Source organism: Sus scrofa, chromosome 17 (assembly GCF_000003025.6).
Source record: "Sus scrofa isolate TJ Tabasco breed Duroc chromosome 17, Sscrofa11.1, whole genome shotgun sequence".
NCBI classification, from domain to species: Eukaryota; Metazoa; Chordata; class Mammalia; order Artiodactyla; family Suidae; genus Sus; species Sus scrofa.
The window spans coordinates 35,726,045-35,752,734 of record NC_010459.5 but is presented as its reverse complement, the minus strand read 5'-3'; the positions used below and the strand labels follow the sequence as shown (position 1 = coordinate 35,752,734).

The following is a 26,690-nucleotide window of genomic DNA, read 5'->3' as shown; positions in this document are numbered from 1 at the left end:
TCAGTTCAGCATAGAATTGTATAGGACCCTGGTGAATGCCATGATATGGATCTTTTGGGGGATACAATAATATAGAAAGATGTCATTTGTCCCCATCCGACTGCCCAACTCTTCTCTTTGCTCCCTGTACAGAGCTAACCACCAGGGACTTTCAACTGAGACCACACGCAGGGAGACCCCGCTGCTTCCTTGTCTTCTCTGCCTCCTTCCCACATTCCCCCTGTCCACTGAGTGCTTCCCATACAGGGTACCAGATACCTCTCAGCAGCCACATCTGCAGCTCTCAGGACTCCTGCAATGATGGATGCCATCTCAAAAACTGTGATGGCTGCTTGGCCATAGGAAATGCAGGGGCTACCTCAGCCCTGGGGGAGATCCAGACCAACCAACTTTGTAGCAATGGGGCTTGGCAGGAGGGCCAGCATCTTAGATCATGAAAAATCATTTCTGTCATCCTGGCAGACCCAGCTCCTTGGAGACAAAAAACCCATCCAGTGTGACAGGGAAATAACGCATCTGATCCACCCTCCTCCCCACCCCCCCCAAGATGTCCACGTCCTAATTCCGGGAACTTCTCAAAATGTGACCTTACATAGCAAATTGGACTTTACAGAGGTGGTTAAGGATCTTAAGATGGAAAAATTAGTCTGGATTATCCAGGCGGGTCCAGTGTAATTACAGGGGTTCTTATGAGTAACAGAGGGAGGCAGGACCCTCCAAGTCAGAGAAGGAGATATGATGAAAGACGCAGAATTTGGAGTGATGAGCTGAAGGGAACCGCAAGTCAGGAATGTGGGCATCTTCTAGAAGCTGAAAAAGGCAAGGTAGCCATTCTCTCCTAGAACCTCCAGAAAGCAAACAGCCCTGCTAACCACTCACAGACTCTGACCTTTGGGACTATAAGATAATAAATTTGTTGCTGTTTTAAGCTACCAAGCTTGTGGTAATTTGTTGCAGAAGCCATAGGAAACTAATACAGTCAGCAAAGCATCTTGGGGCGTTAGAAGACATTGAGCCTTTAATCCCACTTCTCTTTGCAAGTTCCTTCCCCCCCTTGACTTGTCATCCAGCAAAAACCAAAAAAATAAATAAATAAATATTCAGGAACTGGCAGGACAACTGTTAGTAAAACCTTTAGCATTCATATCTTTGATTTAAATATTTATTTCATTATTGTTAAAGTTTCCCATCTAAACCACAGCTATAACCAGAATCCCGCTGTCCCAGGCAATAGAAATATCAACTGGAGGTGTCTTAAAAATGGCAGATTGTGAATCGCTAGAGTCAAAAAGAGATTGTCCAGTCCAGCCTACCCTCTTGACAGCTGAGGGTGGGTGTCTGAGAGTGGGATGGGTGAGTGGGCACTGAGCAGGTGGTGCCCTTGGCACCTGGCCCTGCCCTGGTCGCCCCAGTCAAGGCTGCTGTTGGTACTGGCTCTCGGTGGCCGTGTAGAAGTCATCCAGCACGCTCTGGATATATTCGAAGGTGGGCCGCTCCTCGGGGTGGTTCTTCCAGCAGCGAGTCATGATGTTGTAGAGCTCCTCTGGGCAGTGCTCTGGTCGGGGCATCCGGTACCCGTGCTCCAGTGCCCGGATCACCTCAGGGTTTGACATCCCTAGAAGAAGCCACGGAATTAAAAAGGGAGGGCTTGGGGCCGGGGTGGTAGACTCTGCTGCCTCCCTAACAGCTATCACTCCCCACCTCCCAATGGGAGCTGAGGCCCTCCCATCCTGAAAGCCAGGCATCCCTACCCCAGCTTCCCCTGCAGTGAGGCAGGGGCATGGTGCCCAGATTTGGCTAATGGAGCTGAGGGGGAGACTCCCAAGAGACTTTTAGGAAAGGTGTTTCTCCCTTATGGGAAAAGAGGCTTTGGAGTATACACCCTTCCTCTTGCCTTTGGACACTGTGACACAAGGTGATGTTTGGAGCTGTGGCAGCCATCTGACCACATGGGGACAACAATCAAAGAGGAACCAGTCCAGAGTCCTGAGAGCCACTGAACAGCTGAACCAACCAGTCACCAGGCCACACTCCTTACAATGGGGAATAACAACTTACCTATTGTTCCCACCACTCAGTCTGTTAATTTGTTACTTGCAGCCTAATGCCTCCTAATGGATACAGGGTTCCATGACCCATTGCCTGAACTTTATTGGTGTACCCTCAACACAGAACAGTCAGGCAGTGGGCTCAGTGTCACCCTATGAGTGGGAACATTTCCTCGTTCAGTTAAAGTTTATGTAATCCTCAAGAACAACCATATAAACATCTATGATTCCCCATTTTATATTGCCAGTCTTGAACTCCAGATGTATTCGTATGTCCAGGTTCTATGTCCATACACCACGGCCACAGCAATGCCAGATCTGAGCCATATCTGCAACATACGCTGCAGCTTGTGGCAACACTGGATCCTGAAAGTACTGAGTGAGGCCAGGGATTGAACCCACATCCTCGTGGACACTATGTCAAGTTCTTAACCCACTGAGCCACAGTGGGAACTCCTACACCTTTTATTTCTAATCTTCACAACTACCTCTGCAAGGTAGACACCATTACCTCTATTTTTCACAGATGAAGGACTAGGGTACAAGTCAAGTGGATTTCTCAAAGTGTAATAGTTGATGGGGACAGGACTAAGACTCAGGACTATTTATTTAAAAATTCAGGGACTCTTAAATCCACCTTGCCTCCTCTCCCTAGTGTTCTGGCTGCAGACACCCTAGGAGAGATATCCCAACCAACAAGGAACAGAGAACATTATTATTGAATCCCAGGCAATCTTCGTGCACGTCTTTGTAATCCCCCTGATCTACTCAGTGTAGGGTTTTGCCCATAGGCATCGGGATAAATTTGTCAAAGAGTGAAGCACCCACTACATGCCAAGCACAGAGGTAGGCAGTGCAGATGCCCCAGGGAGGAACACAGACATGATTTCTGGCCTCACAGAGCTCAGTCTGGTGGGGAAAATATCAAACAAATATATAGTCATCAATGGTGATGAATGCTGTGAATGAAACAGACCGGGTATTGCAAATGAGAAGCACCAGGACATGTATAGTATTTAGATGACTGGGCGGTGGGGTACAGCATGAAATGAAGCTGGAGAAGTAGTCAGGGGCTGGACCATACAGGACCTGAAGGCCACAATTAGGATTTTGGGATTTTGTCCTAATTATGCTGGGAGACCATTAAAGAGGTGGAGAAGGGATAAGATCTGGCACAAATTCTGGCACAGGTGGAAAACAGCCTGTTGGAGAGAGAGGAGGCTGATCACTCCACTGCACCAGCGAGGTAAGACAGGATATTGACCTGGGTGTGAGTGGAAGCAAGGTTAGAAGTAGGCAGATGTGGGGTATGTTTTGGAGTCAAATGGCCAGAACCCTGTGACTTCTTGGATGTTGAAAGGTTTGAGAGCAGAGAAAGGGCCAAAGAAGCTCGCAGGTTTCAGGATTGAGAAATTGGATGGATCATGTGCCTTTAACTGAGATGGGACAGGCAAGGGGAGGTTGATGGTTAGGGTCAAGAACTCAGTCCGAGTGGACACACGGACAAGAGCAGGGAGCCAGGCTGGGCCCTGGAAGCAGCCCCAAGCCGATGGCCCCTCTCCTACCTGGGTAAGGGATCCGGCCGTAGGTAACGATCTCCGTCAGCAGGATACCAAAGGACCAGACGTCTGACTTGATGGTAAATGAGCCGAAGTTGATGGCTTCAGGAGCTGTCCATTTGATGGGGAACTTGGCCCCTATGGTTTGGACAGAGCAGAGTCAGGGGGAGGCTGGGGAGCAGTCAGGGCTAGGTCTCTAAGGGCGAGGGACAAGGACAGCAGGTACAGCTGCCAACATCTGCCTCCTGCAGAGCTGCGACTTCCGTCAATCTGGCCTCCATGGAAGCAAGGAGCATCCATGCTGAGGACAGATGGCTAAAATGGGCAGGTGGGCAGAGGTGCCTGGAATGTGACGAGAACTCACTCTCTGAGGCCACCTCATTGATTCAGCTGATGTCCTGGTGAACTGCAACTCCTAAAAAGTGGGGTCCTAAGAGGTCACAGGAGATTTGGGGACAGCAGAACTGATGCCTCTGCCTCCTAACCCCTGGCAGTGGGGGAAGGGAAGATTCGGTCTTTGGCGTCTGAGGTTTTCCCCATTCCCAGGGTGTCCACTGCTCTAGCCCTCCCCTCCTTCCATCTGGCCCGGGACGGGTTCAGTTAACCTTTGTGAGTGATTTCTATCATAATTCCACTGAGGTTGGTGAATGTGGGGTGTAGGGTACGTGTTCAAATTTGGAGTCTGTTTTGACCGCTTTATGATTGAGTACCTAGTCAAGTTTTGAAAATCCTCTGTGAGGTTTTTTTTTTTCCCCTATCCCTTCCTTCCTTGGGCTTGAGAGAGTTTTTTTTATTCATGCTTGTATTCTCCTGGTTTAGCAATTATACTTTCTATTCTTATTCTTTTAGCGGTTACTCTTAGCTTAGATTTTTATTGCATTGTAACAAACATGAAATATAAAGTGTACAAATCTTTCATACACAACTTGATACATGTTCTATATGTATATCCCCTCAGAATCGCCACTCAGATCAAGATACAGAATACTTTCAGCATCTCAGAAGGTTCCCTTCTGCTCCCTGACATCTGACATCTATCACCATAAGTGAGTTTTGGCTGGTTTTTTTTTTTTTTTTTAGGTTTAATTGAGATACATTCACAGACTGTGTAATTCACCACTTAAACACTTAAACTGTATAATTTGGTGGCTTTTAGTATATTCACAAAATTGTGAATATATATATATATATATATATTTTTTTTTTTTTTTTTTTTTTTTTTTGCTTTTTAGGGCCGAACCCACGGCATATGGAGGTTCCCAGGTTAGGGGTCCAATCCGAGGCACAGCTGCCGGCCACAGCCACAGCCACAGCAACACGGGATCCGAGCTGTGTCTGCCACCTACACCACAGCTCATGGCAATGCCGTATCCTTAACCCACTGAGCGAGGCCAGGGATTGAACCCACAACCTCATGGTTCCTAGTCAGATTCATTTCCCCTGTGCCACGATGGGAACTCCACAAAATTGTGAATTTTTAAGTATTTTCATCATCCTTTCCCAAAACCAGAGCAGTCACTCCCCATTTCTTTCCAGCTCCCCACTCCAGCCTAGGGTGGAGTTCATCTACTTTCTGTTTATAGATTCGCTTGTTCTGGGCATTTCAGATAAAATGGAGTCATACAATATGTGGTCCTTATGTCTGGCTTCTTTCACATAACGTGATGTTTTCAAAGTTTATCCATGTTTAGGATATATTAATACGTCCTTCCTTTTATGGCCAAATAGCACACTGTTGTATGGCTGTATCACATTCTGTGTATCTGGATGTTAGGGTTGCTTCCCCTTTTTGGCTGTTAACAATAATGCTGCTGTGAACCTTCACGTACAAGTTTGCCAGTTTCTGAATTTTCTATAAATGGAACCATCCCGCACCTGCTTTTTTGGTCTGATTTATTTCAATATCAGGCCTGTGAGAGTCACCCATTTTTAGCAGGTGGCACTCGTTTGTAACTTCTCATTTCTACATAATATTATATTGTGTGTACCACAATTTTTTTTTCTCTTTTTTAGGGCTGCACCTGCAGCATATGGAAGTTCCCAGGGTAGGGGTCAAATCTGTGCTGCAGCTACCAGCCTCCCCCACAGCTGCAGCAACTCGGGATCTGAGCTGCGTCTGCTAACTGCACCACAGCTTGCAGCAATGCCAGATCCTTAACCCGCTGAGCCAAGCCAGGGATCAAACCTGCATCCTCATGGATATTAGTCAGGTTCTTAACCCACTGAACCACAATTTAAATATCCATTCTACTACTTAGGGACATTTAGATTCTTCCCACTTTGTCTGTTACACATAAACTTGCTCTTACCCTTACTTTTGATGCGATTTGACTAACTCAATCTAAAACTGACCAGGGTCACTGGGGGAGACTCTGTAGCCAAGACACTATGTCTGGAAGGAGTCTGCCCAACCTGTAACACACGGAGGATAATGGGACAGACCTTCGCGTCTTACCCATCACTTTCACAGGTCTTAACTCACAACCCACCCAAGAGGGCCCCGCAGGGCCCTCAGCAGCATCCCCTACCTTCCCGAGCTGTGTATTCATTGTCCTCGATGACCCGGGCCAGGCCGAAGTCAGCAATCTTGCACACCAGGGACCCAGACACCAAGATGTTGGCGGCTCGGAGGTCACGGTGGATGTAGTTCCTCTGCTCGATGAAGGCCATGCCTTCTGCAATCTTCACCCAAAACAGAGACACCCTTATGCTCAGATCTGGCCCAACCCACGGTGGGGGTCCCACCCAAAAGCAGAAGAGTGTCCCAGTGTGAGACGGCTGGAAAGTACATGCACCAGCTCCCACCCCCCTTTTTTGTGGGAGGGTCCCGGGCTCAGATGGACATTTCTCTGTCTACCTAGCCAGGTGGAGGGGATCTTCAGGGCCTGGGTCAGTTTGGGGCTTTTCTCTAGAGTTCCAAGACTTCAAGAGAACACTTGGAGGAGGAAAAAGCATTATTTTTTAATTTTATTTACTTATTTATTTATTTTTGGTCTTTTCTAGGGCCGCTCCCGTGGCATATGGAGGTTCCCAGGCTAGGGGTCTAATCGGAGCTATAGCCACCAGCCTACGCCAGAGCCACAGCAACACGGGATCCAAGCTGTATCTGTGACCTACACCACAGCTCACCGCACCGCCGGATCCTTAACCCACTGAGCAAGGCCAGGGATCGAACCCGCAACCTCATGGTTCCTAGTTGGATTTGTTAACCACTGCGCCATGATGGGAACTCCAAAAAACATTATTTTTCTAGGAACTGTATGCGTGCGCGCACACACACACACACACACACACACACACACACACACACACACACACGGGCTTTCATCCCTATCTCCCTTTCCGGAAACAACCTAGGCTCACATCATATTCTGTTGCATCTCTCTCTTTTTTTTTTTTTTGAGGGAGTGGGTATTGGGTGGGTTTTTTTTTTTTTAAGTTTTAGTGAAGTATAGTTAATTTACAAGGTTGTGACAATTTCTGCTGTACAGAAATTGTACAGAATTATACAAAGTGACTCAGGAGTTCCCATTGTGGCTCAGCAGTAATGAACCCGACTAGTGACCATGAGGATATGGGTTCGATCCCTGGCCTTGCTCATTGGGTTAAGGGTCTGGCGTTGCCGTGAGCTGTGGTGTAGGTTGCAGACGTGGCTCAGATCCTTCATTGCTGTGGCTGTGGTGTAGGCTGGCAGCTGCTGCTCCAATTTGACCCCTAGCCTGGGAACTTCCATATGCTGCAGGTACAGCTCTTAAAAAAAAACAAAAACCAAAGTGACCCAGTCATAAACACATATCCATTCTCTCTCAGATTCTTTTCCCACAGAGATTATCACAGAATACTGGGTGGAGTTCTCTGTGCTATATGTCTGCAATATCTCTTGTGCCTCCCTCATCCTCAAGGTGGGATAAGGAAAATTCATTTAGTCGCTCAGTAAATACCTTCTGAGTGTCTCGTGGGTACGAGGCATTACTTGTACAGGTGGGGAGCCAGGCAAAGTCCCTGCAGGTGGTAATAAGTACCATAAAGAAAGGATAAAGCCAGTACCAGGACAGGAAGTGTAGAGGGCTGTTTTGGATTGGGTGGTCAGGGAAGGCTGTTTTGTGGAGGTGAATTTTGGGCAAAGATCTGAGTGATGATAATAAATGTGGCAAATTAAGAGCATTCCTGGCAGAGACAGTGTCATGTGCAAAGGCCCAGAGTCTAGGAATGAGCTTGGGGATTCATGGGATGGGCGGCTGAGCAGAAGATGCCACAGGGAAAGTGGGGGGAGTTGAGCTGGAGAGGGTGCTGCTGTAGTTTGTACTAGAAAAGAAGTTAGTTTGCATTCTGAGCCTGAAGGGAAGATAGGAGGCTTAGAGCAGGAGAGTGCCATGGTTGATGTGTATTTTAATGTCATCATGGCTGCTGAGTGACTAATAGACTGTGTGGAGGATTCTTATTCACAGTGGGTCCCGGGAAACCTGACACAAAGATGGGGGATTTTTCCTTAGAGATGTTTTTCACTTCTAAGGGTTTGTGCCTTAACTCTCATAAAGAGGTTTATGATTAACCTTCGGAAACTTGGAAAAAAGCATTTATAGTTCATAAACTGGCCTTCCATGTCCTTGAGCTCGAGCCAGGCATTATCACTATCTCTCTTGTACAGAGGGGGGATGCCTTTTTCAGATCACACTGCCAGGGAAATTCTTTTTTTTTTTTTTTTTTTTTACCACCAGGGAAATTCTGACTCAAACCAGTCTGTGGGTTTCCACTCCCAGTGCCCCATGCTGCCTCTAATTACCCCAAACTCCAGAGCTCTGGAGAACTGCAGCTGTATACAATCTGGTGAGATTATCTGGGGAGGTGGGGTGACCAGCCAGACAAAACCAAGGCACCAGCCTCTTCAAGGGTTGAGGCGAGTGGATGGTGCACTTGTGGAAAGTGGCCAGCAGGGGGCACCTGTGGCCACTGGCACTGAGGTCTGAGGCTCCAGCTTTTCCAACAAAACAGTGACTTTCTGATTCTGATTTGGGTGGGATGGGATGGAGTCTTGGCCTAGAGGGCGGGGAAAATTTACAAGGAGTTCTTAGAAGAACAGTTAGAAGAACAATGTCTATCGCATAAATGGCAGACGTTGTAGCTTTTTCATTACTCCTAAGATGATACTTAAATAGGATTTGTTCTCCGTTTTGGGGGATGTCCTACTGATGCCAGCACAAAAAAACTGAACCCCAGAAAAATAACTCGCTGGCCCAAGGACTGGAAATCTGACAGCCCTGCTCAGGGTCTGTGTGCTTCTCCATTACTCTACCTGAATTTTTGGCACAGAGCAGGCACTAATGCTGGGTACCATTTTTTCAGTACCCAGGGGCAGACACGCATGAGCCCATGAGCTCCGTGGGACGGGTGGGACTAACCCCACTCAGGAGACAGCAGACCATAAGGCCTAGGTGACTCTGGGTTGGACCAGCTCAATTTGAGCCCACATCCCTGTGGTCTCGAGCAAGCTACTTCACCCCTCTGTGCCTCACTTTTCTTCTCTGTAAAATGGGGACAACAGAACCTTCTTCCATGGGGTCACGTGAGGATTAGTACTCTTAAGTTTACATCAGGGGCGTAGAACAGAGTCTGATACATAAGTATTCACGTCAGTGGCCAAAATGATTGCGGGAAGTGGTGCTCAGAGAGGTTAAGCAGTTTGCTCAAAGCTACCCAGGCAGAGCTGGGGTCAGTAGCAAAACTCTATGTGATTCCTAAGCCCCTGTACGTCGAGTGTTGCTTCTCAAGGGTTTGTCAACTACATGAACAGCAGATAGGTTTATTGGGTTCAGGGCTGGTCTAAGCACTGGCGGCCGATGAGGTGGTAGGATTTCATGACCACCAAGTGGGCTGCCATGATGTCAGGCATTGGGATGTGGATTTGCTTCTGAGAGCATTAGGGGAGAAGCACAGAATCAGCTGGAAGGGCCTGTAGAGATATTCCAGCTCAGGGCTCTTCACACTGAATCCAGCTGATAACCTCAAAGTCACTTTGAGGATTGGGGGACAAAAAAAAAAGGCCACCTCCTTCAACCAGAGCAGCTCTGTTTTGACCTATTTTAAGTTTTTGGCTGCTCTATATGACTCATTTGACCAATAAAGTTATGGTTTAAAAAAAAAAAAGGAAAAAAAGCTTGCAAACTAGAGACCCATGGAGATGTCCAGTTCCCTGATTTGACAAATAAAGGGGCTGAGACCCGTTGTGGATCTGAGGCTGTACAGCCTCTCTGGGACTGGAGGTGAAGACCAGGCCCCCAGGTCTTCCTTCCTGCCCCCGGGCTCTGAGTCTACCTTTGCTCCTGGATGCACAAGGGCCTGGAACCTCTTGCCCTCCTGTGGTTTCTCTTTTCCTGTCTATGTAATGTGGAGAGTGGCCCTTGCCCCAGCCAGTGACCTTACACCCAGCAAGGTTTCTGCCAGTTAGACAATCATAGTTTAGCAACAGGCCAGACTATTGTTCCCCCAGAGGGCCCAGTGACAGGAAGATGCCAGGCCTTGATTTCCATATGCCCCTGGCATTCTAGGCTTGAAGGTAAAGCCTTTTTATTATACCCCTGCCCCGTCCCTCCCCAGGATTTGCATACCCAAATGAGCTCTGCCTTAGTCATCTCCAGACTGCCCAACCCTAGGCCCAGGCGCCCATCCCCCTTAGCATCTTCCAGGCTGCAAGACATGCCCTCTTCATTTTTGCCAAGTCCAGGCCCCAACTGACCAGGCCGAGTTCTTAGTTTGCCCTTTGGGCTTTGATACAGGCTGTTTCTTCTGCCCAGACTACTCTTCCCTCTCCTTTTCAGCTGCCTAACTTGTACTCATCCTTTAGGGCTCAGCCTCGAGACGGCTTCCTCTGGGAAGCTTTCATGGATTTCTCCTGAACCAGGCTGACGACTCCAGCCGTGTACTGCCATAGCACCCTTTCTTCCCCTGTTTTCCCACAGATCACAAAGAGTCAGAGAGGAGAGAAGTGAGAAGCACTCAGGCTGGGGGTGAGAAGAGCTGCAGAGAGCGACGGGAAGATGAGAAAGAAAATGGGGTTTTAAGAAGCGTTTCTGTGATCTGTATACATTATTAATTTTGCTGGGTACAGCATTCTTTTGACAGTGAGCATGGACCACTTTGGTCATGGCTCTCTAAGAGACTCAGTTGTTTAATAACTGTCAACCCTAAGAGAACAGCGATACTTTCCATTTTGTTCACTGCTGTACCCCCAAAGTAACACAGTAATTTATTTATTTATTTATATGTATATTTTTTGCTTTTTAGGGTTGCACCTGTGGGATATGGAGGTTCCCAGGCTAGAGGTTGAATGGAAGCTGCAGCTGCCTGCCTACGCCACAGCCACAGCAACATGGGATTCAAGCCACATCTGCGACCGACACCACAGCTCATGGCAACACCGGACCCTTAACCCACTGAGTGGGGCCAGGGATCAAACCTGCGTCCTCATGGATCCTAGTTTGGTTCATAACCTGCTGAGCCACAGTGGGAACTCCCCAAAGTAACACAGTCATTTAGGCAAGCTAAATTCATTGCGCTGGGCCTCAGTTTCCTCATCTGTACTTCACTTTCTCTCTATGCCTCAATCTCCTATTCTGTAAAATGGGATGACAGTTACCTACCTGTGGCCAGACTGTTACATCAGTGCTCCCAGTGAACCATGCCTCTGGGCTTCATGCCCTTGTGCAGTCCCTCCTATGCTGACTCTGGTCTGGGCCATGAGACTTGCTTTGGCCAAGGGGATATTAGCAAGCACGATGCAAGCGGAGGCTTCATAGGCGCTTGCTCATTATGGCGAGGTCCCTTGCAAGACTCCCTGTTGGACCCTCGCCACCATGAAGTAGAGGAGCTCTGGTTGCACTATTGAGGGATGTGGGGCCGTTGGAGAGAGACCCAGAAGATGAGCCACCCCCTTGGACATTGTAGCCCCAGGCAAGCTCTCAGCAGACTGCATCCACAAGAGAGACCTCCATTTCACCATGTGGAGCCAAAAAACCACTCAGCCAACCCCAGTCAACCCCACAGAATCATGGGAAATAATAAGTTGCTGTTTCAAGCTACTGAGCTTTGAAGAGGTTGCTTACAAATGGATGGATAACAAAAATCTCACCCTAGAAGGTTGATGTGAAGACACGTGAATTAGTACATAGAAGCCACATAGAGAAAGGATACTTTGTTTTCTTTTTTTTTCATGGCCACACTCACAGCACGTGGAAGTTCCCAGGCCAGGGACTGAATCTGAGCCACACCTATGCCAGCAGCTGGGGTACCACTGGATACTTTAACCCACTGTGCCGGGCCGGGGATTGAACTTGTGTCTCTGCAGCGACCCGAGCCACTGCAACTGGATTCTTAACCCACTGAACCATGGTAAGAACTCCTAAACAGGATACTTTTATCCTGAGAACTCAATAAATGTTAGCTCTTGTTGTCATTATTATAGTATGTGATCAATACTATACTTGTTGAATAAATAGTTGGATTCCTGTCCTCCTCCTCCATCTTCCCCATTAGATTCTCACCTGGGCCGAGAAGTCGATGAGTTTTTGCAAAGGCTGCTTGCTGCCTTCTTCACTTTTCAGGAAGTCAAGCAGGCTGCCTGTGTGGGGGAGAGGGAAGCAACATTTACTAGTCTCATGACTTTAGTGTGTGGTTAAGATTATTCACAGTGATAGATTTAAGTGAAAATATTTTTTTACCACTCCTAGTGTTTGAGAAATAGAATTTCAGCATTTAAAAAATGACTTTGTGATTGCTAGACTGGTTCTTTGTCCCAGATACCTTTCTGAGCCTGGATGACTGGGGGCCATGGTTTTATAAGGCTGGCAAATAAATGATAAAAACTTAGAGATTTCAAATCACTCCAAATGGAGATCATGTGAGGAGTTCCTGCTGTGGTACAGTGAGTTAAGAATCCAACTGCAGCAGCTCAGGTCACTATAGAGGCACAGGTTCAATCCCAGCATTGCCGCAGCTGTGGCATAGGTCACAGCTGTGGCTCAGATTCAATCCCTGGCCCTGGGAACTTCTATATTCTGTGGGTGTGGCTATGAAAAAAAATGGAGATTGTGTGAGATGTTTCTGTATATTGAAAAATGGGTAGGGGCTTCTCGGATCGTGTGTAGGTGGATGGGGGCAGCCTGGCATGGATGCTTTGCCAACTCTTAAGGGACACGTTGCTGACTCTCTTTTCTGGAGCACTGGTCCATCCAAGGAAGGTGGCTGATGGTGGGTGGAGCTGAAGGAGTCACGCCCGCCTCTAGGGCTCACAGTAAACCCATAGAAGCTGCTTCTCCTATCACCCATGGGGGTTCTGGTGCTACCCCCTCCCTGTGGCCCATGGGCTCCCCTTCCCCTGGCATCCCCCCAACATGCTTTCATCCCCTTAACCAGGAGGGGGCTGGGCGGTTGCATGTGTGTGTGCTCAATGAGTACTTGTCAGAAGGGCTCCTGGCCAGACTGGGGGCATCTTGAAGGCAAAGGCCATGTCAGAGTCTCCTTGGAGTCTGCCAGTGACCAGTAAGAGCCACAGCCCACACCCCTCAGCCCCCAGCATGCAGCACCTTTGGCCATGAACTCCGTGATGATGTAGATGGGCTCTTCCGTGGTGACCACCGCGTGCAGCTTCACCAGCTTGTCGTGCTGCAGAGTTTTCATCAGGTTGGCTTCTGCCAGGAAGGCCTCCACAGACATGCTCCCGGGCTTCATGGTCTTCACGGCCACCTTGGTGTGCTTGTTGTAGGTGGCTGGAGCGGGACGGGGCGCAGGGAAGGCGGTCAGGACCCATGCTCTTTTCCCACTATCCCGAAAACCCGGCTATAGACCGGCCTCCTCCAGAAAGCCTTCCCTGCCCTTCTCAGTCCTTAGAGAGGGAAGGGGAGGCACGGGCTTTGGCCTCAGACAGATGTGATCTGGAAGGGTGGACCACCACTTCCTAGCTCTGTGCCCTTGGGCAAGTTACTTAACCTCTCTGAGCTGTGGTTTCCTCATCTGTAAAGTGGAAATCAGCACAGCCTTCAAAAGGCTCTTGCAGGGATGAAAGAAGAACCTTAAAACATCACTCGGATTAGGTCACTTGCTCATACACACACTCACCTTTGTTTTGTCAACACTTATACACACACCCCATCTTTGCTTAAAATGTTTTACTTAATATTAACACTGTCATCCAATTAAATACCAGCTTTATCAGGGTCCACAAGGCCCTGCGTAATCTGGCCTTGCCCACCTTGCCTCATCATCCACCAAGTCCCCCTTGCCTTTTGTGCACCAGTCAGCCTGCATGCCATTCAGTCCCTCAAGCATCCAGCTCCCCCTCCCCCCACAGGGACTTTGCACATGTTTTTCCCTCACCTCACCCCCACCCTTCCCCTGCTTCATCTTGTCGATCTTGTAAATCTCATTGTTGTTTATGTTTCCATTTTTGCTTTGGCTGCCAGGAAGCTCTAACCCAGATTTGAGGTCTTCCTGTAGTAAGAGTCTAAGCCCTTATGTAGTATTTTTTTGTTTTCCTGCATCATCAGTCCAATCTGTCTTACCTTCCTCACCATACTTTCTCTGCCACATTCTCTTATTTAGTGCCTGGAACATAGTAGGCTCTCGATAAATATAGTTCAAATACATAGATTTTTAAATGCATTTTTTTTCCTGGCTGAACTGTTTGCATCTCTCTAAGTTGTCTTTGTTCCCATTAGGAACGTGGTGGAGTATAAACACAATGCGGAGCACCAGGCACTTGGCCAGGCATTGCGTCTACCCCACAGTTCTGCAAAGCAGGTTTTGCTATTCTCAGGTTATTAGAGGCAGGATGGCAGGGGTGGAATATGCCTTTTGGGTGCTCTGCCATTTCTTAGCATGGTGCTGGGCACATGGCAGGACTCAAAACAGCTTATTCATCAGCTGCCAACACTAAACTCACCTGGAAATCTCCAAGCTATACTTCCACATTCTTTTTTTTTTTTAAGGGCCTCATTCATTGGCATATTGGAAATTCCCAGGCTAGGGGTCATATCAGAGCTGCAGCTGCCAGCCCGTGCCACAGCCACAGCAATGCCAGATCCGAGCTGCATCTTTGACCTATGCTGCAGCTTGTGACAATGCCAGATCCTTAACCTACTGAGTGAGGCCGTGATCAAACCTTCATCCTCACAGACACTAGTGGGCTTCTTAATGCACTGAACCACAATGGGAACTCCCTACTTGTGCATGCTTAATTTTCATCATCCTAAGAGATGCTCTGGTTATCTCAATCCCAAACTGTCCCAGCTCCCTAGGAGGGGGATGGATTCCTCATCTGGGACCTCTGCTTTCCAGAAGAGAGTTTTTGACCCCAGGACAGGCCTAGCCTTAAAGGCAAATCAGTGTTTGCATGGCAGGACAATTTGGTTTGCTATCAGAGGAATTGCTCCTTTATGGCTGCTATTCAAATCTCCCCTCAACCCAGGACGGCAGTCACACTTTGCCTCAGGCTGTTCCCGGAAGCAAGGACCTCCCTCTCCCCTCCCTGCCCTGGGCCTGGGTCCTTACCCAGCCAGACTTCCCCAAACTGCCCCGCTCCAAGTCTCTTCTCCATCTTGAGGGACTCCCGGGGGATCTCCCAGGCATCTTTCTCCCAAGGCTTCTGGGGCTTGGAGGACACGCAGGGCACGGTCAGCTTCTGGCAAAGCCCGTCGCTCCCCTCTGGAACAGAGCCCCTGGTCAGTCGAGAGTGGTCAGCTCCAAGCCAGGCACGAGCTTCCCCTTGGAAGCCTCCCTGCTTGGTCCTTGGCATTGGGCTCATATTCCAAACAGTTCCCTCTCCCTCCGCCCACCTGGGGGACATTCCCAAGAGGATAGGTGAGATGCCACCTCTGCCCTCCTGCTCAACAGACCTAAGACTTCAGGAGAATCCAAAGCAACTATTTATCCAGGGAGGGTCAGGAAAACCTCAGCAGCCTCCCAGGCCGCAGTGCTCCCTCGAGCGGGCTTCCCGGGAGCCAGGCAGGCACTGGGAGGCAGGCTGGGCGGGACTCACTCTTGTAGTGGGCCACCAGCTCCTGCAGGGTGTTGAAAGTGCTCCGTGGGGAGATGTAGAAGCCCCCGCTGTCCAGGGTCCGGATCTTGTAATGCTTCACCGTGTCCCTGTGCTGGGGGTCGTAGTCTCGCACGGACAAAGAGTAGCTCCCTGGAAGGGCGGGAGAGAAACCCCGCAGGAGTTGGCTCAAAGGCTGACCATCCCATGTCAGCACCCCTGACCCCCTGTCAGGCCACTGCAGGCACTGTCCTGGCACCTGCACAGCAGAGTATAAGGTAGGAATGGGCTGTGGAGTCAGGCTGCCTGGGTGCTCATCAGGCTGCTCCATTTCCAGCTGTGAGACCTTGGGCAAGTGACCATACCACCTCTCTGTGCCTCAGTTTCCTCATCTATAAAATGAGATTGGTCATAGCTCCTTGCCTCGTCACATTGCTTGATGGTTAAAAGAAGTAATGCTTGTACTCAGGATGTAAACACTCGGTAAAAGTTGGCTGGCATCATCTTCATTATTATTTCTTTTCTTTATCTTCTTCTTCTTCTTTTTTTTTTTTGCTTTTTAGGGCCACACCTGTGGCATGTGGAAGTTCCCAGGCTAGGGGTCAAATCAGGGCTACAGCTGCCAGCCTACACCACAGCCACAGCAATGCCAGATCTGAGCCACATCTTTGACCTACACCACAGCTCATGGTAACGCCGGATCCTTAACCCACTGAGCGAGGCCAGGGATCGAACCTGTGTCCTCAGGGATACCAGTTGGGTCTGTTTCTGCTAAGCCACAACAGGAATGCTTTCATTATTATTTCTTTATCTATCTGTCTATCAATCAATCAATCAATCACAAAAGCCCAAATTCCACACCACTTTGGTAAAAAGTAAAAAGGTAAAATAAGTGAACAAACAAAAAATTCTAATCTGATTATCCTGGTAGGCCCAGTGTCATCACAAGGGTCTTTATAAGAGGAGGTAAGAAGGTCAAAGTAGGATAGGAAGTTGGGGTTGGAGAGATGTGAGAAAGGCGCCACTGGCCAAGGGATGCTGGTGGCTCCACAAGCTGAAACAGGCAAAGAAACAGATTCTTTTCTGAAGCCTCCAAGAGGGACCAGTCCTGCTGACACCTTCCCTTGAGCCCATTGAACCTGATTTCAGACTTCTGACCCGCAGAACCATAAGATAATTAATTTATCTTGTTTTAAGCCACTGAGCTTATAATTTGTTACACCGGCAGTAGGAACCTAATGCACATGGCCTCGTAGAGCGGAAACACACACCTCTTTCGGCCCATGGCCACAGTTCTGCCACTGGTGAGCTGTGTGTCCTTGAGCAAGTTACTAACCCGTCTCTCAGTTTTCTCCACCGCCATAGCGCTATGTCATAGGATTTGGGAGGAGATTTAAATTGTTGCATGGGGAGTTCCTATTGTGGTGCAGCAGAAATGAATCCAACTAGTATCCATGAGGATGTGGGTTCAATTCTTTGCCTTGCTCAGTGGGTCAGGGATCCTGTGTTGCCGTGAGCTGTGGTATAGGTCACAGATGTGGCTACATTGCTGTGGCTGTGGTGTAGGCCGGCAGCTGTAGCTCTGATTTGACCCCGAGTCTGGCAACTTCCGTATGTGGTGTGTGTGGCCCTAAAAAAATAAACAAACAAATTGTTGCATGAATAACTGTTGACAGTACATGCTAGCCACTGTCTAAAGAACCTTGTGTGAATGAATAATGAATAAATAGGAATAATGTTCATTATAATGAATTACAGTTATATGCATTATAACCAATTATATTATGCGTTATAAGGAATGAATAACCTCATGAGGCAGAGGTTTTATATGATGACAATGTTATAGATGAGGAGACTGAGTTCCAGGAAGGTGAAGTAATTCAACTGCAGTCACACAGCTTGTAAGGGTCAGAGCTGGGATTCAAACCCAGGTGTCTGGGAGTTCCATGATGGCTTAGTGGGTTAAGGACCCCACATGGTCACTGCTGTGGCTCTGGTTACTGCTGTGGTTCTGGTTATTGCTGTGGCATGAGTTCAGTCCTTGGCCTGGGAACATCCTCATGCTGCAGGCATGGCCAAAAAATATAAAAGCCAGGTATCTGGCTCTGAGAACCCACTCTTAGCCACTCTGCCCAGTCAAGGAGAGGCTGCTTGGCTGATGCTGGGTGGGGAGGGGCAGAATCCAAGGGCACTCATGCTGTAAATTTCGTCGAATTGGTTAACTGGCCTATGCCACTACCTCTGAGGGCTGTGACAGTGGCCCAGGCTCACTTTCCTGCCGCTGTTTCTGCAGTTGCTCTGCCCCACGTGCAGGATGGCCCAGCAGGAATAGAAGACCCGAGAGGTGTGTGTGGCTTTACCTTTTTGTCCGATTTCTTTTCCTCTGGGGGCTGCTAGGGGGCTTGTTGGGTGGGAGAACATAAAGCCTAAACATTTGCTGACCCAAAACACTGATGAGTGGCTTCCCCAATTCAGATACCTGGGGGCGAGTAGAAAGCCACACAGATGCCTCTGATTGACGTCCCCAAATCTGTCTGTCCAGGATACTGTGAGGTCACACTTCATACAATTTACTGCTAGATTTGTTTTTTGGGGTTTTTTTTGGGTCTGCACCCACAGCATACGGAAGTTCCCAGGCTAGGGGTTGAATCGGAGATACAGATGCCGGCCTACACCACAGCCACGGCGCCTGGGGATCTGAGCTGTGTCTGCGACCTACACCACAGCTCATGGCAACACTGGATCCCTGACCCACTGAGCAAGGCCAGAGGTCTAACCTGCGTCTTCATGGATACTAGTTGGGTTGGTTAACCTGCTGAGCCACAGCAGGAACTCCCCAAGGATTTTTTTTTTTTTTTTCTAGATTTGAACTAAGCAGTCTTGAGTCTAAAGGTGCACTTTGGGGAGTTCCTGCCATGGCTCAGTGGTTAACGAATCTGACTAGGAACCATGAGGTTGCAGGCTTGATCCCTAGCCTTGCTCAGTGGGTTAAGGATCCGGCGTTGCTGTGAGCTGTGGTGTAGGTTGCAGACGTGGCTCAGATCTGGCATTGCTGTGGCTCTGGTGTAGGCTGGCGGCTACAGCTCTGATTAGATCTCTAGCCTGGGAACCTCCATATGCTGCGGGAGTGGCCCTAGAAATGACAAAAAAAAAAAAAAAAAAAAAAGACGAAAAAGTAAAAAATAAAATAAAGGTGCACTTTGTGTGACAAATCTGAAACCACGAAAACTCCTACTTCCACTCATTCCTATGGGGAAATTGGCCTCAGTTGATGCCAGGTGGAAGTATGCGACGATTTGGGGGCATTTCTCTTGCCTCCTGTGCAATGACCGCACACAAGGTCACCCTCACCTCATAGGGATTTCGGGAAGCAGGTTGCCAACATGAAAACTTCCAAATATCTCAAAGGAGCCTTTCTAAGCCAGGTCCCAGAGGAGGCTGGATTGGGGCTCCACGTGGCCTGAGCCCACCCCACTTCCTTATGGAGGAAGGGAGGAGTCAGGCTTGTGGACAAGATGCATCTTGATGAGTATTTAAAAGATTATAAGCTAATGAAGATCAAGTTCAGCAGGATGTTGTTCTTCAGGGCAGTAACCCCACCTCCTACTTCCTTTGACCTAAGTTGGCACCTAGGGGGACTGGGACAGCCAGAAACAGGCTTGAGCAAAGGGCAGGAGGAAGCCTGGTAGCCATAGGGAGCTGGGCAAGTCGTCCAGCACCCCCAACCCCAGGGCATTCCCGAAGGAGGACTGGTGGCCAGTTGTGTCTGGAACACCCTTGGGGAGCGTGGTCGGGGACCCAGGGCTGGGAAGGCCAGCATCACCTTTGGTGGTCTCACTGTCCCGGATCATGAAGGAGCCCAGCACGTTCCCTGGGGCCAGGAGTTGGCGCTCTGCATCCTTCCGGCTGATGCCCTTGAAGAACCACCTGGAGAGAAGGGGGGGCAGCGTGTGAACCAGCGACAGGCAGTCCTGTTCCACTCACTCTCAGCCCTCTCATCCAGCACTGGGATCCCAAAGACCTGGTATCTGTTTTGCGCAAAGCTTCTTTTGGGGGGAAAACAGCCATTCTTTTGATATTAAAAGCTCCCCGGCTTGCGGCTTTGAACACTTACAAAATCCTGCACTGTACCTCACCCAGAGCGGGAGCAGGGCACGGATGCCCCAGAGAAAGCCTAGAGGGAGACAGAAATGGCTGAGACCCCCTGTGGCTTGTAGGGGCTGTGCTGGGGGAGGTCCAGGACAGAAGGGTCAGCGATGGCCGTGGGGGCTTCACTGTGGCCACAGAGGGGAGATTCCACAGGACAGAGAGGTTTCATGCACACTAAGAAAGGGGTGACTTTAAGATGGGAAAAGCCCAAACGTTTTAATTTTTAACAGGCCAGCATCCCAAACCCACAGTACCATCTAGCTAGAGGGAGGAAGCAAAGGAGAAAAAAACATGGGGTCAGTTTTCAACTGTTTGGCTGATTCTGAACTGGGTCTCTTGCCACCTTAGAGTAGAGCCATCTTTTTATTTGTCGGTCTCACCCCAAACTGTGAACATCTCCAGGGAGGAGCCCTCCCTGAGTCACCTAGTACCCCTGGAATAGGGCTGGGGGTACGGGAGGTCCCCAGCAAGTGTCTGTGGGATGACCGGGTGGATGGACAGATGGATGGACAAATGAAGTATAATTCTATGTTTTCAGAGTCAAGTTAGACACAAAGAAACTGCAGCCAAGAATGAAGGGTTATTGGGCTCTCCTTGAGGGCTGGGGGTGTCTCATTTGTTCTGCAGCCCCCAGCCTGGCACAAAGCTAGGTGCGGCACAGGCACATGTTTGCTGAATGAGTCACATGAGAGATGACGCCCTGGAGTGAGCTGGCTTGGCTCTCAGAGGACCCTCTCTAAAGCAACTGTATACTTTATCCAACAAACATTCATTGAGCACTGACTGCATGCCAGCCTGTGCAGGGGATGCAGCAGACAGGCAAGGTCCCTGCTCTCGTGCGCTCCCCTTCTCGTGGGGGAGCCAGACAGTGAACCTGTGAACAGCCAAAGAAATAAGATCGTTTTTGCTCATGAGAAGTGTTCAAAAGGGAATAAAACCAGTTTCCATGAGAGAGAGAGTCACAGAGGGGACCTGCTTGAGACAGGGTGGCCCAGGAAGGCCTCTCTGAGACCTGAAGGATGAGAAGGAGCCAGCCAGCAAAAAGCCTAGGAAGAGTATGCCAGGCAGGAGAGACAGTGACTGCAAAAGCCCCAAGGTAGGAACAAAGCTGACTCTGCCCATGCTTCCTTCTGGTGGGCAGGGAAATAGAATACTTACTCCTCTGTCTCCAGAGAGTTGACGCGGGCAACATAGTTGCTTGGGATGTAGCCCTCGTTCCGGGTGGCGAGGGATCGAGCTCTCCACCACTCCCCAGACCTGGGGGACAGGGGCAACAAAGGGGTCAGGGGGCAGGAGAACCACCCCTGGTCCTCTTGGGCCCCCAGCCTTGGCCTAGAATCCCCCCAACCCCAGAAAGCTGGTGGGATGAGGGGCGGGGTCACTAGAGTCCCAGCCCCCAGTCTGCACCCCATGATTAAGGTAAGTGTCCTCACAACAGCCCCCACTCTGAATCCCTGGGTCCATCTAGGGCTGGAATCAAGCCCTGTCCCCACATTCATAGCCCACAGCTCTAGCCTCACCTTTATTCTCTGGACTTGTGTCTTTTGCCTAATTCTCCATATGTGAGATGGGGCCCTGTGCTCATGGCAGATTCGCAGTAGCCCATTGGGGCCAAGAGCCAGAGGGAGTGGGCTCAGGAATCTGACCAAGCATAACCACTCCCATCCTTGGGCCCCAATATATACTGGACACTACAGCCACGGCTGGTGAACACTGCAGGAGGTTGGAGGTCATCAACTCAGCGATCCATGGATTTCTGAATGCAAAGTCACCTCAACAACGTCTGGTCCATAGGTAAGTCTACAGTTTAGTCACAGGTGCCTGAGGAAGGCTTCCCCGAGAAAGCCTTTTCAGCTGTCCATTCTTGCCTGGATGTGTGACATTGGCAAGTGCACAAGCCCCTTTATTGTGGCTTTAACCCAGCTTAGCAGGAAACCCTTCTTCCTTTATTGGTAATAGGTTCTCATTAGTCATTTACACTCTAGTATAATGTAGTCTATCAAGTTTTTAACTGAAGCACAAAAGAGAGCAGAATTGAGTGTTAGAGATGGGTATGTCTTGGGGCAGGGAGTGGAATGAGGACTCACTCCTCCAGGACCACCATCTGATCCCCCTTCTGGAAACTGAGGTCTTCATGGTGAATGGCCTCGTAGTCATACAGGGCAACCACAATGATGTCCTCAGAACCTGCTGGGAAGAGAGACACATAGGATGGTAAGGCTTTACGTGAGCATTCCCACAGCCCTGGGTGTTTCCCACCCCAACACCTGGTACCCAGCCCTATACCCCCTCATGTGTCTGTCTCACGGTATATATAAGTAAGCATCTTGGTGTGCTGGGTGTGATTCTAGAGTTTAAAGCTAGCGAAGTTTTTGAGTTCCCATTGTGGCTCAGGTCAAGGACCTGATGATGTCTCTGTGAGGATGCAGGTCTGACCCCTGGCCTCACTCAGTGGGCTAAGGATCTGGTTTTGCTGTAAGCTACAGCATAGGTCACAGATGCAGCTTGGATCCAGTGTTGCTATGGCTATGGGGTAGGCTGCAGCTGTAGCTCACATTTGACCCCTGGCCTGGGAACTTCTGTATGCCACAGGTGCAGCTGTAAAAAGGAAAAAAAAAAAAAAAAAAAGAAAGAAAAAGCTAATGGGATTTTGTTCACGTTACGAAACAGCGTTATAGAAACACAATAGCCTATAAAAGTACTTTGGGGGCAGTTTAGGGGATTTTCAAGGGTGGTTGGGATTTTTGCCCCAAGCTCTGACTGAGAACCTAACCTAATTCTCTTCATACTACAAGACCACTGCACCTGTTTGCCAGATACTTACCCTCTGTGGCCTCGGGTGGGTTGCTTTGGCTGCTGTCTGGCCACTGTGGGGAGAAATGGGACAGGGGGTTGAATCCAATAGTGTGTATGGAGCCATGAAGGTCCATGTCCAAAGGATATCCCAGCCCTGTGTGTTGTGGGAGGAGGCCCAGAGAGGGCTGTGGAAGTGCCCGAAGTAACACAGCATATTAGGTGCACAGCCAGCATAACAATGAAGGTCTGGGAGTTCCCATTGTGGCGCAGCGGAAGCAAATCCAACTAACAACCACGAGGTTTCAGGTTCAATCCCTGGCCTTGCTCAGTGGGTTAAGGATCTGGTGTTGCTGTGGCTGTGGTGTAGGCTGGCAGCTGCAGCTCCAATTGCACCCCTAGCCTGGAAACCTCTATATGCCTCAGTTGGGGCCTTAAAAAGCAAAAAAAAACCAAAAAACAAAAAACAAACAAACAAAAAAACCAAACAAAAAAAAAAAACAGATGCAGGTCTCTCAGCTTGTGGGCTCTGCCTTTAGCCTTGGACATACTGCAGGACACTGACTTGTTCCTTCCACTCAACATACAGTGAGGGGGTTGGTCTAAATCAGTGCTTTCCAAGGCATGTTTGAAGAAGCCCTTGGTCTACCGACATGGCCCCAAATAAAGGCTCCACTGTGTATATTAAACAACCTAAGTATCCATCCAAAGGGGAGATGGCGCCTGTGCTGCGGTGCTCAGGCAGCCCTAATAAGAGGATGCTGCTTCGTTCCTGGCACAATTAGACCTCAAAGATGTATTATTTTACTTTTTATTTTCGGCTGTGCATGTGGCACGTGGAAGTTCCCCGGCCAGGAATTGAACCCACGCCACAGCTGTGACCCGAGCTACAGCAATGACAGCGCTGGATCCTTAACCCCCTGAGCCACCAGGGAACCAGAGATATATCGTTAGTGAACAAAGCTAGTTCTTCAGAATTCTAAACAGGACACATGGACATAAAACATCCTTCACTCATCTGGACACATACTGAACACCCTGGAATGGAAATTCATGAAAAAAGGTTTGCAAGGGTCCACACCAAACTGACAAGAGCCTCTGCCTCTGGGGTGGGGTGTGGTAGTTCTTGGTCAGCAGAAACCATCGCTTTAGCTGTAACTTGTGATTTTTATTTTCAAGGAAAATGAATTTATGTGTCACACACATAGGTAAACATTAACTTAAAGAAACAGGGTTAGGAAACCCTGAGAATTATGTCTTTTGGGGAGAGATTCACGAAGCCCATTACAAAGATTCCTAAAGGCTCTGAGGAGTCCTACAAGGGAAGGAGTATCTGGCCCAGTGTTTTGCAACCTGACTTGACCTGGGAACCCTTTCTCACTTACTGACTTACAGCTGAACCAACACCCCACAGGAGGGGAGCAAGGAATCACTGATAACAGCCTTCCACCTGATGCTCAGAGAGAACAACCAAACACTAATGGGAGAAAACTTTCTGCTTCTCCCTGGTGACAAGCTAGAGGGCCTGAGAGAACCTGAGAACCTGGAGTCTCAGCTGCAGGAAGAGGGCCATGCAGGTAGGAGAGAGGCTGACCTGGGAGTGACAGGGTTTTAGGATGTGAGCGCAGGACCTCCCCAGTGTGAGAAGCTAGTGTAATTGCAGGCTGTATTAATAGAGGTCAAGTGTCAGAAGGAGGGAGGTGACAATTCCGCTCTTCTCCCATCTCCAGAATTAGTCCTGTTCTAGGCACCATACCCGGAGAAGGGCAAGCAGGATGGAGAAAGGCCAGGAGCCCACGTCGTGTGAAAGATGATTTGGGAGAGATGGGTGGGTTGGGATAAGATCATTGCCTTCTATCTCTACAAGCTCTCATGGGGCAAAGGGAATGGATGTGATTGGGGTGAGACTAAGGGGTAGGTTTGGGATCCAGGAGTAAGCGTTGTGGGGTAAGAGGCTCCCCTTCAACACAAGGAAGAACTACCTAGGGGGAGCCAGGAAGGCGTGCACCGCACCTCTGGAGGCAGTAAGCAGAGGCTGTGCCTCCCTGGGCAGCCTCAAATCAGGGGATGGACTAAAGGACCCTGGAGGAGAGTGAATGAACCCCAGCCTCAGGCTTAGAAAGACCAGGCTCTGCGGCTTCCCAGTAGGAGCCCAGGGAGCCATTTAACCTCTTTGAGCCGCAGTCACTGGGGCTGTAAAGTACTGTGGCCTCACAGCTTTTGGTGAGGATTAATGAGGTAGAAACACCTCCCTCGGTGCCCAGAACGTACACATGTTCAGAGGACAGTCATGGCGATGACAACTCTTAGTGCTCTTAGCATGGTCATCGCTGTTACTAGTCCTGTTATTGTCACCACTGCTATTCCGACTGTCCCTGCTCCTCTGGCTGTCACAAGTGCCATGACCAGTGGGGCTGCTTCTATGGCGAGTGCTGCTACCAGGACCACCCCTATTGCCACCAGTCATGGTGACTCCTCTTCATGTCACTAGCATCTGGCTCTGCTGCCTCTGCGGGTTAAAGGATCTCCTGCCACTGGCGCCTTGGAACTTACAATGCTGAGTTTGAATCCTGGCTCTACCCCTCACTAACCATTTGGCCCTTAGCAAGTTATTTTAATCTCTCGGTGGCTCAGCTGAAACATGAGTATAATACCGATCCTGACCTACAAGAGCGCTGTGATAACAGTTAAGGTGTTAATAACCAGAAAGCCCTCAGGATAGTGCCTGGCTCATTGTAAGCTCTGCGTGAGTGTCATAGACGTGAGCAAATACTTCTACTAGCGTTACTACTGCTCTTCTTCACTCTTTCTGCTGTCGTCCCTGCTGCTCTTGGCGTTATGCTTCCACTAATATTGTCGTTACTCTTGCTGTTATCACCACCGCTGTGATTACCGTTACTGCTGTGATGGTGATACTGTTGTCATTACTGCCATCATCTTAACTGCTGTTGCTGTCATCTGCTCATTCTTCGCTCGCAGCACTTCTTATGCTAGTGCCCACGCATCAGGCCGGCCAAGGCCTGGGCAGTGGGACAAGGAGAAGTGATGCCCTTTCCCTGGGCACTTGGTGCAGGTGTATCCTGGGGAGTCTGGGCACTGCTGGTGACTGCAGCTCCATTTTACCCCACACACTCTGCTCACCTTTGGGAAAACAGGAGGCTGGGTGGGCCATTTGGGGCAGCCCCCCCCACCCCGGCTGCTACCAGCTTCCCTTTCTTGCCCCACTCACCCGCTTTCCTGAGGAGGATGTAGGATCCGGCACATACACGGGATTGTGTGGGTTGGTGTTGGGCTCGCTCTTTGAGACCTTGCCTCTATCCCGGAGGAACTTGGACTTTACGCAGCCCATTCTGTGGCAGAGAGAAGGGAGGTGAGCCTGGCTGGCTGGGAACCCCGCCTGGAGCTGTCTTCCAGACCCCTTGCCCCCAGGTTGGCTCCCTCTGCCTGCCCTGTCTTCCCTCCCCCTCAGCCAGTTTCACTGCCGCCCCCCCAACCCCCGCGCCGCCACGTGGTGCTCACTCTTCCCTTGTCACCACTGGGCTTCCCCACATCCACGTCTGCCACGCACCCACACAGAGCCGATAAGTTGTCATAGTTGTGCTACCAAGGCTTCCTGCGATGGGAGGTTTATTCAGAGAATAAATCTCTAGGATCATTGAAATGTAGCAGGTAGAGCCTCAGGCAGAGTGGGTGGTGGGAGCTTCGGGCTCGGGGGTCAGAGAGCCTGAGCTGATGTCCCCCCCGCCGCCGCCCGCTCCCCAGTCTCAGTTCCTCATCTGCGAAATGGGGGTAATAATACAACCTACACACAGGGTGTTGGGAAGATGAGAAATCACGTGGGCGGGGAAATACTCAGCACAGCCTCAGGCTCGGAACAAGCAGTCAAGTAAAACTATACTCTAATTATAAGTTAACATTTAATATTATCTGATAAAGATCAAGTCGCATCATGTGGCTCAAGCAATCAAGAAACCATATTCCTCATCTCATTTTATAATTGCCTTCTGTAGCTTCCTCCCTCCTCTTCTCTTTTTTCTTTTTTCTATCCATCCCTTCTTTCTCTCGTGGATCTACTTGGTCATTCATCCATTCATTTACTCAGTAAACATTTATTGA

At 49.4% G+C, this 26,690-nt stretch overlaps 1 protein-coding gene across 4 annotated transcripts in view; it reads right to left on the bottom strand.

Moving 5' to 3' along the window:
* HCK (HCK proto-oncogene, Src family tyrosine kinase) overlaps positions 1,145-26,690 on the bottom strand; it is a 43,042-nt gene continuing 17,496 nt past the window's right edge. For 2 of the 4 annotated variants that reach the window (XM_021078145.1, XM_021078144.1), the window contains exons 2-13: positions 25,804-25,924; positions 22,606-22,648; positions 21,869-21,968; positions 20,940-21,038; positions 19,456-19,559; positions 15,636-15,785; positions 15,149-15,301; positions 13,186-13,368; positions 12,145-12,221; positions 6,136-6,289; positions 3,614-3,745; positions 1,145-1,615 (exon numbers count right to left, since the gene is read on the bottom strand). In XM_021078145.1, the coding sequence (XP_020933804.1) occupies positions 1,413-1,615; positions 3,614-3,745; positions 6,136-6,289; positions 12,145-12,221; positions 13,186-13,368; positions 15,149-15,301; positions 15,636-15,785; positions 19,456-19,559; positions 20,940-21,038; positions 21,869-21,968; positions 22,606-22,648; positions 25,804-25,923 (1,518 nt within the window). In that variant the 5' untranslated portion in view covers position 25,924 and the 3' untranslated portion in view covers positions 1,145-1,412. Of the gene's footprint in view, positions 1,616-3,613; positions 3,746-6,135; positions 6,290-12,144; positions 12,222-13,185; positions 13,369-15,148; positions 15,302-15,635; positions 15,786-19,455; positions 19,560-20,939; positions 21,039-21,868; positions 21,972-22,605; positions 22,649-25,803; positions 25,925-26,690 lie in introns of all 4 variants that reach the window. The other 2 variants (XM_021078143.1, XM_021078142.1) reach the window with 1 other exon arrangement.